The 13513-nt window shown below is 39.6% G+C and overlaps 1 protein-coding gene across 1 annotated transcript in view; it reads left to right on the top strand.

The window, feature by feature from the left end:
• The window catches only part of LOC148951257 (PDF receptor-like), a 175228-nt gene that overhangs the window by 16045 nt on the left and 145670 nt on the right, over positions 1 to 13513 (top strand). Inside the window, exon 3 of the mRNA XM_089091041.1 lies at positions 5424 to 5526. Coding sequence (XP_088947167.1) covers positions 5424 to 5526 — 103 coding nt within the window. The remainder of the gene's footprint in view (positions 1 to 5423; positions 5527 to 13513) is intronic.

The following is a 13513-nucleotide window of genomic DNA, read 5'->3' as shown; positions in this document are numbered from 1 at the left end:
CTCTTCAAAAATCATCTTTTAAAATGTCTCTAACTGTTTCGCCGAAATAATTCCCTAAAATAATAATTTGTTATAAAAAGATATAATAAAGCCTTGAAAAAGTATTAAAATGGTGGCTCAGGAGCATTTGGGGGGCCGGGGGCCCTTTAGGGGGGCCGGGGGGAGGGGTTCCTTCTATGTCTCAATGCACAAAAAAAATATTAAAAATGGGGGAGGGAAGGGGAGGGGAGGGGGAGGAGGGGAGGGGGAGGATGGGAGGGGGAGGAGAAGTTGAGGAGGGGGAGGAGAGCGAGGGAGAGGGAGGGGCCCTTTGGGAGCCAAGGGGGGGAAGGGGGCCTTTGGGGCCTGGGAGGACCTTTGGGGGTCTGGGGGACCCTTGAGGGCCGGGTGGCCCTTTGGGAGCCCGGTGGACCTTTGAGGACCGGGGGCTTCCTTCGGGGTTGGGGTGGGGTATGAGGACCCTTCGGGGTTGGGGTGGGGTATGAGGACTCTTTGGGGTTGTGGTAGGGGACCTCACAACACTGTGCAAATGGAACTTGTGTATTATGACGACCACAGAGTTTCACCCTCAAATCCTCTTCTAAAATCATCTTTTAAATCATCTTTTAAAATGTCTCTAACTGTTTCGCCGAAATAATTCCCTAAAAAAGTTTCGCCCAAATAATCCCTAATCGTAACTTCAGCGTATTCCTTTTGTTTTTGGCATCTCTGCGCTGACGCATTTGAAATTACTAAGAAACCTATTCCCGCGCTAAAACAATTCATCGCTAAGATGTTTCTTGCAGAAGTGTTTCCATGGCGTTTGGTTATTAATATCTTTTGGAGTTCGTGAATCAATAATTCCCCTTAGATACAACAAATTAATTCCCCTTTCGTGTCAAATCAATCAATCATGACATCAGCTGTCACGTGTGATCTAAACTTTGCCCTGGAAACAATTCTGGTCGAACTCCAAAGACATTAATTAACTTGACGTCACCTGTCAGACAACGTTTCCTATTTCTGGATCATAACATTCGCCTCGAGCGTGCCAAAAACAACAACAACAACATCGACCTTGGAAATTTAGGTCAATGACCCCATTAACCACGTGTTCGCCCTAGGGACTCTATGCCCATATTTGGTGTTAAAAAAAGTTGTAGGTGGCAGCAGGGGTGGGTGACACGAGTCGGACCCCCCTTTCTACTTACCTCTCACACACACACAATTTTCCCCAAATGCATTCAATCAAAATTTTTTAATAGCTATTTTGTTTGAAATAGATCAGAATATAAGACTTTGGGGTCAATATAACCCCCACAAGAGTACATGGAAGGGTTCCAACTTATGCCCGGGGGCATACAAGGTTCTTATCAAAGAGGTAAACTTCGGAGGGGACTCAAAAGACTAAAAATTGAAAGTACAAGCTCTCTTTATGAGAGTTAAAGTGATCCAATGACACCTAGCTCCCCCCCCCTTCCGACCTTCTTTTTCACAGATGCGTCCGATCGAATTTTTGATATATTTATTTTGTCCAAAATAGACCAAAGACCATATAATAGAAACTTCGCGGTTCACAAAACCCTAATTATGGCCCGGGGGCATATAGAGTTTTATCGAAGGAATGGTCGTAAAAACTTCGGAAGGGGCTCATTCTATTGGAAATTGATAGTTCTAGTTCACTTTTTAAGGGTCAAAACAGACCGGAGGGAAACTAGCCCCCCTGTCTACTTAACCCAAAATCCATCCGATCGAATTTTCTAGATAGCCACTTTGTTAAAATAAGTCAAAAGATCAGATAACTGAACCTCCTGGGTCAACCCAAATCCCCATTTTGGGTTTCATTTATGCTTCAAAGGCAAAATAATTTAGATCGTTTTAAGCTTGATTTGCATATTCAATTTAATCTTTACTCATTTTAAGATCTGTTTATTCATTTATATTAGTACCTGTTGTAGGCTATTTTTTTATAGCCCAGGACTTTTAGCTCAAAAAAGGGTCGAACCCGGAAAAAATTGCTATATAAACGAAAATGGTATCAAAATGATCAAAAGAAAATTTGGTACATCACACTAACAGTCCCCATAAATCTGAGTGGGGCGAGTACCCGAAACACAGGGGAAAAGAGGGAAATGCGGGGGAAAATGGGAAAAATGCAATAAATAGTTTCCCAGAAAATAATATAGTTTCTAATAAAAATAATAATAGTTTCCCAAAAAAATCCCAGAAAATAGTTTAAAGTGAGTTTTCTTGGGTTTTCACATACGCTGATTACGAAATTGACATCTAAAATTCATCATAGAATAAGAGTACTACGGAAAACAGGGGAACAGGGGAAAGAGGGGAGAAAAGAGAAGAATACAGGGTAGGGGTAGAAAGCAGTTTGAAAGATATTTTCTGGGGTATTTCTATCTAGTCATTACGAAATTGAGAATTAAAATGATATAAAAAATCGATTAACATAGAACGGAGAAATGGGGCGGGGGAGGGAGGGGAAAAAGGGAAATATACAGGGTAAGGGATAGAAAGCACGTGGAAATGTGTTTTCTGGGGTTCTTCTATCTGCTGATTATACAATTGACGTCTAAAACAAAGTTCAAGAACAAATGCAGGAGATCTATAGAGATTTGGCTATCCCATAAGTTCGAAAAAGGTAAAAAAAAACTCGAGGAAGAAATACGAAAAGATACTGAAATTGCATTGTTTCGTATTCCTCGCCGTCATCAGCAACCGCGTGGGTTCGTCAACATAATACTGTTCTACTTCGACATTCAGAAAGAGAAGCAAGGTATACTAGTCGCCACGGAGTTCCAGTGCCGAAGAAAAAATCTATCCTGACGGTATAACATCTAGCGGGTCCAATAGTCCCCAGTCTGCGTGGATGCTTACACATGTGACATGGTAGCAGGATAAATCAAGGTACGACGAGATTTTTTTGTTAAGTTAAGCATAATTTTGCGTCTCGGCAACTCTTCTTTGAGTACTAAGCCAAGTCAAATTTATTATTTTCCCTGGGTGCCCGAATTCATGGTTATTAGTTGCGTTTTGTCAAGATTAAGCAAGAGCGACATCTGTCCTCTAGAAGTCTCTAAAAGTCTCTAGAGCCCTTTAAAAGTATAGAAGACCAACACTTTACTCTTAGTGATATCACAGAAAAGATGAACTTTTTCCTTGGAGTCAGTGAAGCTTACAGTGTGAAGCCCATCCAACGTCTTTTGCTTGAAAGCTGCGGGGATCGTGTGTTTGTCACGGATTTGTCGGGGAAAGCTAGCATTGGGACATTCAGAGAGACGGCTCATTTCATTCTGAACGAGCATCGTGTGCTTCCTAAGGACCAATCTGAGGACGTAGAGATCATGATCATGATAAAAACGGTTGCTAGAATAATCAAAAGTGAAGCTAAAGGCCTACTTCCTTTATCAGAAGAGTATCCAAGTTTCAAGTCTCTTGACAATGTCGAAGCGTGCTTAAGCTACCTTCCCAAATCCTTGTGTCTTCTTGTTTGCGAATTAAAACCAGAGGAAAACGAGAATATTGCAGTGGCAGCTCTTGGCCAAGAAACTGTTCAAGCCTGTTTACCTTGAACGGTCCTCGTACCTCTTCAGGTATTTGAAACACTTCAGCTTCACCACTACTTCGGATCACGGTATCTAATAGACACCGTCCATAAGCTGGACTTTTGTTCATCCTATAAAGAAGTGCTCAGATTTGAACGAAACACAGCTGCAAGTCACGGGACTGGTCTTTTCACGCTTAGCGCTGGCAGTTTCTTGCAGTCTGCAGCAGACAATGTAGACCATGATGTCCGCACGATCGACGGTAAAGACACATTTCACGGAATGGGGATTATTGAAATCGTGAGTCCCAAAACGAAAACGACAATGTCCAGTATTCCTCGAATGGAAATTAATGCAGAGACACTAAAAGACATCGCAGGCATGACCTTCTATTTCTACAATCGAAGGAACAAAGAGGGCGCTGGCATAGTGTATCCAGAGCTGTAAAACCTGTGAAAGTAACTTGAAGCTCCTTTGGAACAGCAGCTGGCTTTTTAGAAGTGCCTACTGCAAAAGTACATATTTTACCTATAGTTGCTGAAGCTCTTTTTTAGTTTTTTTCAACGATATTGCCTTCGAAAGTGCAAATTTTACCTATAATAGCTGAAGTTTTATACTGTGATCACTGCCAAGCGGTTGTTTTCTTTATGTTTAGTAACTCAAATGGTTGTAAGAAATGTTTGTGGTTCTAGAAAGTAAAAGTTTGAAGCTTAAGCGAGTTATTTTGTCCATAGCCCTACTTATCAGCCATTAGCAGCTGGCTCAGGAGTCAGGCCTCCCTTACGCTTTTCTGTTATTTCCTCCTGTTTTTTTTTGGTTTTCATGGTTCTCATTTTCTTTCTTTCATTTTAGGTGTCAGTTTCGTAATCATCAGATAGGAAAACCCCAGAAAACACATTTCAAGCTGATTTCTACCCCTGACTTCAATTTTCCGTTTTCTTACTCTCTTTCCCCCCGTTATGGTGGGGCTCATGTTTTTTATTTCATTTAGATGTCAGTTTCGGGATCAGCAGATAGAAAGACCCTAGGAAACATATTTCAAAGTGCTGTCAACCCCTACCCTGTATTTAAATTTTTTTTTTTTATCTCTTCCCCCTGTTCCACTCGTTTTCCGTAGTACTCGTATTCTATACTTTAGATGTCAGTTTCGTGATCAGCGTATAGGAAAGCCCCAGAAAACTCACTTTGAACTATTTTTTGGCCATGTTCGGCAGTTTTCCCATTTTACCCCGCATTTCCCCCTTTTCCCCTGTTTTTCGGGCACTCACCCCACTCGGATTTATGGAGACTTTTAGTATGTTGTACAGAATTTTTCTGATCATTTTGGTACCATTTTCGTTTATATTGCAATTTTTTCGGAGTCAAACCCTAAAAGTCCTGGGCTATAAGTTTTAGTGCTAGGTATCAACCCAGCAAAAGATTTAAAGCCCAAATAACAGCCTGGAGAGGCAGTTTACAAGCTTATTTACTTGTAAAGGTTGAAATATTTTGTTATTAATGTTTAAACTTCGAAAAAAAAACTTCAATTTGGCTTAGAATCTGGCTAAAGTATTGGGAAACTGCCTTATCAAGACCCACAGTATAAAAGAAACATAATTTAAGCCCATATTAGTTTAACATTCAAAAACAAGACACGTGTTCTCTATTTGCATTATCTTCAAAGCATTACAATATGGAAAAGAATGAAGGTAAGAGCTTGAATAAGCCTTAAAAGAATTGGCAGTAATTTTGACTATAGATCCATTCAACAAAATTTCGTCCACATCGCAAAACCGTTTTCAAATCTAACAAGAATTTGTTCTCCCCTACTTGACCTTCTTTAACCCTGAATCTTGAATTGTTAATTGCTTTTCTTTTTCTTTTTATTTTATTTCAACTGTTTTCTAGCAAACGCTGTGCGAGTTCATGTACGTCCTGCTAGAGTTCTCAAAAATGGCCGTTTTCTTCTGTATGCTTATGGAAGGGCTCTACCTACAGAACCTGATTTCTGGTAACTGAATTGGTCATAAGTTATTCCTTATTACAAGTGCTGTATTTACCTATTGCTTTTCAAAAAAACTTAAAATGAAAATTTCGCTTTTTTAACCAAATTTAAATAGATAAGCCTTTCCATTTTCGAGGTATTTTGTACAAAAATTAAGTTTTTATTCCATTGCTTTTGTGTTAGAGCATTCGTTCTTGAAGCATTTGGAGACGAATTCGAAATCATTTTTTTGTCCATCTTTTGCAGAGAAGCGGGAGACCCCCTAATATGCTTGGTAATTTGTATTTGTTTAGCGTCTTAATATTGCTCTTTATTTTCTTCTGGAAAAACCTTTTCTTAAATTTAATTACTGTTTGTTTTAATATTCCATTCAAGGTGGTTCTAAATAGGAATAGGGTTCCCAGTCCTATCAATTGTCTGGTTTTCGCAGTCAAGTTAACTCTTATATAACATTTAACCCAGAAGAGAGGCTCATTCATGTGTTTTTCAAAGTAAAATGCATTTTAATTAACACTTAGTAAACCTAGTAGACTACTTTACTAAAAACACAAAACCGCCGCAACAAAATCAGATTAGGAGCAGAAAGTTGCTTTAAAAGTATGCGGAAAATAAAAAATTAACTTGTAAATATCTCAATAGTCTTTCATCGGCCATGAAATGAACAAAATTACCAAAGAACACCCTGCGGTGTTTTGTGTATTTTGCTAGCTCTTACTGAAAATTGAACCTCTAATTTTTAGAAAATTAAAATATTATACTAAAACTTATACATATCATAGCTGGTGAAATATTACTGAATTAGTCTTTTATTTTTTGCAAGTTTCTTTTTTTTATTTTTAAAGTAACTTCTTGTTATCTATGCGTGAGCTTCGTGTTTTGAGTAAAGTGCTAGTTTTAGAATTCTGCAGAAATCAGGAAATATCACTTGTCAGTTTTTCTTAAGCTACTTTTGTTGATGTATCTTGCATAATCTGTGAAGCAATAATATTTTTTTTTCAATTTCAACTTCGCTCTTTAGTTTCTTAAAAATTAATTTAAATTTCATTAATTAATGTGAAGGATTACGTTGATGTATTACGTTGGTGAAGTATGGGTGCCAAAAATTTCTACCAGGAAAAATTATTTATTTTAGAAATTACTGAAAAGTAAAGATGAAATTAACACTTAAAACGAGTAAAAATAAAATAATATAATAGTCAAACTTTACACAAACAGGAGTTAATTTGAAGGCTTAAAATGAAGACAAATTAAAATCGATAGTCAAATCAAACTTAAAACGGATAAACACTACCACAAATTAGAATATGGCTATCCTTCTTATTTAGCTGTTTGCACTTCACTGAAAACAGTATACATTTTAAATAGTAGTTTTTTTTGCTAAAACATAAAATAGGCTCCATTAAGTAACGAAACACTAATTCGTTTAATTGGAACAAAACAAACAATTTGACCTTTATTTTCGTCACTACTTTTCTTTTGAGTTCCCATTTATTCAAAGGTATAGAAAATTGATCCAAGAAAAATAATTCAAAACATCATTTAGCCGGTTTTATAATATTTGTTAGCCGGATTTAGCCAAATCTGCTTGTTTCAGCAGCAATCAGTTCATAGCTTGGACCTCGCTCGTTTTATAGCGTATCAATTCTTAGATGGTCTTTTCGCTCCCCTGGCCTGGACTTGGCTCCCATATGTTCTGAGCTAAGAATTAGATCATTTCTGTGCAAATTCAGTCTGTAGCTTGTACTTAGGTCATTTTTGCACTGAGTTAGGACTCGGATCTCTTCTATACCGATCCAGAACATAGCCCGGCTATTGACCGAATGAGAGCCTGACCAAGTCAGGACGTTCGTAATTTTTTCTTCGAAGTCAGTCCACGGTTCAAATTTAAATCGTTCTTGCAGAGAGACTGCATGACTGCGGTTTAGAATTGGTGTAACATGCTTATCTTGCTTATCAAAATTCTTGTGTTTAAATGAGGGGAATTTGGGAACACTATGAGCCTAAATTGGGCCTCAAATCATTTGAATTCAAGTTATTTGCGTTATACCAGTTTTTACAAGGTACAAATTTTTTTCAAGGTTCAATTTTCTTCTAAAATGTTTCTGTGAATAATAGGCCGATTACGCAGTACGGGTACTTACCTTTCGGGGTGTCTGAGCAACGTCCCCTCCCCCATCCTCCATCCATGCAGTTTGTTTTAGATTTTTACATTTTGACTTTGAGAATCTAGGAATTTTGATTCGATGCAACTGAAGGTTATAGCTGAAGACCTAAGAGCTGAAGGACACGAGAGGGGCCTGGGTACCCTTAATTCACTTTTGACTCTTAAGATGACATTTGACCCTGACATTCATCCATCTCAAGGGTATTGCCTCGGGATAAAAATTGCTATAATCCGATATTACCAGGAGGAACCGATGCCCGTTCCGAGATGGTACCATTGGTCCCACAATATCTGCTGCAATCCTCCTGAAAGGGTCTTTGATGACCAGCAGTCGTAACATAGGAGCCCGTTCTTTTGGGTTCATCCGTCTAACTAGCTGGAAGGGCTCACAAGTACGTACAAATCGTTTGACATCTAGACGTATCCCATGCCAGAAAGAACTATGGATGATCCGATCCAGAGTGCGTGCAACTCCAGTGTGGCCTCTCGTTGGGGAATCATGGGCGACTCTCAGCACAAATAACCTAAGCGTCTTGGGAACTACCAGCTGTGTAATATCTTCATTATCCAACCTCGTCTCGATCTTCCTGAAGAACAAACCATTGATGAGTTCGAAGCCCTGGCCTAAAGTGGCTAGAGTGAAACACTTTGTTAGTGTAGAATCTTCTTGTTGAAGGTCAGCCAATTCCTTGACAGTTAGTTGTTCAGGATCAACTTCTGAAGGTGTTTCTTCAAAGTGCTTTCGTCTCCACTTTTCTTTCTCCTTTCGCCGACTCTTTCTGAGCCTCATGTTGGAATTCCCATTCTCCTACTCTATTATAATCTACGAAACATCATTTTCTGGAAGATTTTTTGCTGGGACTAGGATCTCAGCTTCCGATCCGGCGTAGTTGTTTGCTCTAGTCGACAGAAGAATATAGTACAGGCCTTTCTACTTCTGGACTTCGGCTACAAAGTTCTAGGAATCCTGACAATGATCTTCCGATGATAGCGTCTACGGGTAGACTATCAGAAACTGCAACTTCTACATTGCTTTGGAAGGTATAATTGCCAACTCTTATCTCTACATAAGCCTTATGTAGAGGGTATTGCTTACAAACGCCGTCGAAACAGCAGATCTCCGTGGTGGATAATGTTTGTTCACCCAGGCTTCCAAAGTACCTCTTATGGACGATAGTGATGGATGCTCCACTGTCAATAAGGAGCTCTGCTGGCCTCCCATCTATAATATCGCCGAAATGAATTATTGCCTTGATTCTTTCTTCCAAACTTGGACTGCAAGCCAACAAATTTTCTCGCCTCCTCAGTTCCCTACAGTTAACAGCGTTGTGGCCAAACTTTCCACAGTTGAAACAACCTTATGCCCATCTATTAGTTTGCTGGCGCAAAGCGTCTCGACTGCTGGATCCTGTAGTTTCCGATTTGGTATTCAGAGGCATGTTCGCGGATTTAACTTGTTGTGCTTGCTTTGGAGCCATTCCTGTCCTTGAGGACTGATGTGAGCTTCCTTTCAATCCTGCCCTTCTGTCATCTTTGCGGGCTAGAAAGAATTTTTCAGCCATCTTGCAGACAGCATCGAGAGTTGGGTCGTCAAGTTTTCTCAACCGGATGCGTAGCTGTTCATTCTTGATGGAAGGGATGTATTGGTCTACCACCAGTCTCAGAAGGGCTGAGATCTTCATTCTCAGCCCATCTGCGGTCGCAATCGATATGGAGTCAGCGACGTCCAACCATTTGGTTAGCAGTTTTTCTAGCTTCTTACTGCAGTTGGTAAATGACTGGTCTACTTCCTTCTGGGTCGTACGGAATAACTGGCGATAGATTTCAGAAGTCACTCGAAATCTTCTCAGAATAGCTTCTTTTACAAGGTCGTAGTCTGAGCTATCGGCTGTTGGCGCGATCACAGCTGCTTTTGCGACTTTGACTGTCAACAAGTCCTGTAGTCTAACTGCCCATGTAGCACGATTCCAGTTATTTTGGGTGGCAGTTCGCTTGAAAGCTGTGAGGTATGAATCGAAATCCACATCATCTGTAAACTTGACAATCTGGATCGTAGTATTCTCAGCTGTAACTGGCGCATTCTGAATGACGGACAGAAAAATATTTCAAATATTCGTTTTGGGTTACATTGATTTTCTAATAGTAATTCCTGGTCGTTTTGAGTTTGAATTTTAAAAGGTATTTGTACCTGCTGAGCGTAAGTTTAAAATGACCTTTACTTTTTTTGAAAAACTTATTTTTCGGAAATTTTTTTTAAATTAATTTTTGTTCGTTTTCAATTGCAAAAAATGTCAAGTTTTTAAAAATTCCTTATTTCAAAATATAACTTTAAGAAAAAAAATCAAATATTCGTCAAAGTAACAAAACTGATATCAAAGTAACAATATCAAAGTGAAAAAATGGGTTTGTGTCAACCTCGGAGTTTTTATTCTATGATGTTTGAACTATATTTAACAAAATTGCTATCTCAAAATTTTAAAGGATGGATTTGGGTAACAAGGGCGTGGGGGGACTAGATTAAGTTTCGGTCTCTTTTGACGATTTAAAAGTGAACTAGAGCTTTCTATTTTCAATCAAATGAGCCCTCTCTGAAGTTTATACGAGTATCCGTTCTATAAGAACCATATATATCCCCAGAGTATAACTTACAACGTCCATCCCTGGGCCCTGGGGTTTTTGTCGACCCTTGAGTTTTAATATCTGATGGTTGAACTATATTTAACAAAATGGTCATCTTAAATTTTTATCGGATGGGTTTATCCATCCGATACACCCAAAATCGCGAAGGGCGGGAGGGGCTAGTTGCCCTCTGATCGTTTTTCATTCTGAGAAAATAAACTACAACTTTTAATTTCCATTCAAATGAACCCTCTCTGAAGTCTATACGAGTATACCTTCCATAAAACCCATATATGCCCCCAAAGTGATACTTACAACACCGGCCCCGGCCCTGGGGGGGGGGGGGGGCGGGTCGACACAGGAGTTTTTTTTCTGATCTTTGTACTATTTTTAACGAAATGACCATACGTAAAGGACTTTTTGTTATATGATCTTTGAACTATTTTTAATAAAATGGCTACCTCAAATTTTTTATCAGATGTATTTGGGGGAAAAGGACTTGAGGGGGGCAGTTGCTCTCTGATCACTTTTGACTCTTAAAAAGGGCACCAGAATTCTCGATTTCCAATCGAATGAGCCCCATTTGAAGTTTATACGACGACCCCTTCTATATGAAGTGCCTTTGGGAAAAAAATAAAAGGGAGTGCGAGGGGAGGCTAGCGGCCCTCCAATCACTTTTGACTCTTAAAAAATAAATTACAACTTTCAATTTCCAATCAAATGAACCCTCTATGAATTTTATACGAGCATCCCTTCCATAACAACCATATATGCCCCCAGGACACAACCTACAACGCCTACCCCTGGGCCCTGGGGCTGTGTCGACACCGGAGTTTTTTGTTATCAGAAGTTCAAACTATTTTTAACAAAATGTTTATCTCAAAATTTTTATCTTATGCATTTAGGGCGTGGAGGAGGGGGGGCTAGTTGCCCTCCGATCTCTTTTTAATCTTAAAAAGTGAACAAGAACTTTCAATTTCAAATCAAATCAGCCCTCTCCGAAGTTTATACGAGCATCCCTTCCATAAAAACTATATATGCCCCTAGAAAATTACTCATAACGCCTTCCTCCGGGCCCTGGCGGGTTCCGTCGACACAGGAATGGCTATTACAAAAATTTTATCCGATGGGCTTGGGGAAAAAAGGTTGTGGGGGGCTAGTTGCCCTCGGATATCTTTTGACTCTTAAAAATTGAACTAGAACTTTCAATTTCCAATCAAATGAGAACCACTTACGCCCAGGACAACACTTACGACGCCTATCCCCCGAGCTCTGGGGGAGTTTTTGTTATCTAATTTTTGAACAATTTCCAAAACACTGGCTATCTCAAAATTTGTAGCGGACGGGTTTGGGCAAAAAAGCGCGTGGGGGGGGGGGCTAGTTTATCTCTCTTGACTCTTAAAAAGTGAACTAAAAATTTCAATTTTCAATCAAATGAGCCCTCTATGAGGTTTATACGAGCATCCCTTTCATAAGAACCATACATGGCCTTAGGGCATGACTTAGAACGCCTTCCCCTGTGCCCTGGGGGTACAGTTTTTCTTATCTGACCTTTGAACTATTTTTTTTTAACAAGATGTCTATCTCAAATTTTTCATCAGATGGGTTTTGAAAAAGAAGGCGTGGGGGGGGGGGGCTAGCTGCCCTCGGATCTCTTTTGACTGTTAGAAAGTGAGCTCAAACTTTCAATATCCAGTCAAATGAGCCCTCTCTGAAGTTGATACGAGCATCCCTTTCATACGAAGAATATATGCCCCAGAGCATAACTTACAATGCCTACCCCGGGGCCCTGGGGGGTTATGACGACACCTGAGGTTTTTTTATCTGACTTTTGAGAAATTTTTAAGTAAATGAGTATCTAAAAAAATTTTTTGGATGGATTTGGGGAAAAAGGGGCGTGGGGGGCCTAGTTGCGCTCCAATCTCTTTTGACTCTAAAAAACTTAACTAAAAATTTCAATTTCCAATCAACTGAGCCATCTCTGAATTTTTTTACGAGCATCCCTTCAATAAGAACCATTTATTCCCCCAGGGCAGAACTTACAACACCTGCCCTCGGGCCCTGGGGGGCTGTGTTTATCCCTGAGTTTTCTTTATATGCTCTTTGAACTATTTAAAAAAAAGCTATATCAAAGTTCTTGTCGGATGGGTTTTAGGAAAAAAGGGCGTGGGGGGGGAGGGGGGCTAGGTGCCCTCCGATCTCTTTTGACTCTTAAAAAGTGAACTAGAACTTTTTTCAAATTAATTTCAAATTAAATGATCCCTCTTTGAAGTTAATACGAGCATCCTTTCCATAAGACCCATATATGCCCCCAGGACATAACTTACAATGCCTGCCCCCGGGCCCCGGTGGGTTGCGTCGACACTGGAATTTTTGTTATATGATGTTTGAACTATTTTTAACAAAATAGCTATCTTAAAATTTTTATTGAATGCATGTGGGGGGGGGGGCTGGTTACCCACCAATGTCTTTTGACGCTTAAAAAGTGAACTAGAACTTTCAATTTCCAATCAAATGAACCCTCTCTGAAGTTTATAGGAGCATCCCTTCCATAAGAACCATATATGCCCCCAGGGCATAACTTATAACCCTTGCCCCTGAAGAGTGTGGGGGGAGTGTCCTGATCAAACATATAATTTCCAGAACATTCAACTACGTTGAACAAAATGGCTATATGAAAATTTTGATTGGATGTGTTTGGGGAATGGTGGGCGTGGAAGGGGTGTCAGTTGCATTAGAATCACTTTCGACTATTAAAAGGGAACTAGCCATTTAAATTTCCAATCGAAAGAGCCCTTTCTGAAGTTTCTACGACAACGCTTTCTATACAAAACATTATATGCCCCAGGGCATAACTTACAACCCTTGCCCTGAGGGCTGTGGGGGAGTTGTCATCCTACAAGACCTAATTTTCAGAACTTAAATAACGTTTAATAGAATGGCTGTCTCAAATTTTGATTGGATGTGTTTGGTGAAAAGGTGGCCGTGAGAGGGGGTTAGTTGCCCTCAAATCACTTCCGACTATTAAAAAGGGCACTAGCCCTTTGAATTTCCAATCAAATGATTCTTTTTTGAAGTTTCTACGACAATGGCTTCTATAAAAACCTTATATGCCCTCAGGGTATAACTTAAAACCCTTGACTTGGAGGTTGTGGGGGAATATCCTCCTCAAAAACATGTTTTCTATCTGGAAATTAACTCCGCTTAACA

Source organism: Artemia sp. Qi Xiang Cuo, chromosome 6, assembly GCF_049724085.1.
Source record: "Artemia sp. Qi Xiang Cuo chromosome 6, ASM4972408v1, whole genome shotgun sequence".
Lineage (NCBI taxonomy): Eukaryota > Metazoa > Arthropoda > Branchiopoda > Anostraca > Artemiidae > Artemia > Artemia sp. Qi Xiang Cuo.
The sequence above is the reverse complement of the archived record's forward strand: the minus strand, read 5'-3'. Positions and strand labels throughout refer to the sequence as shown.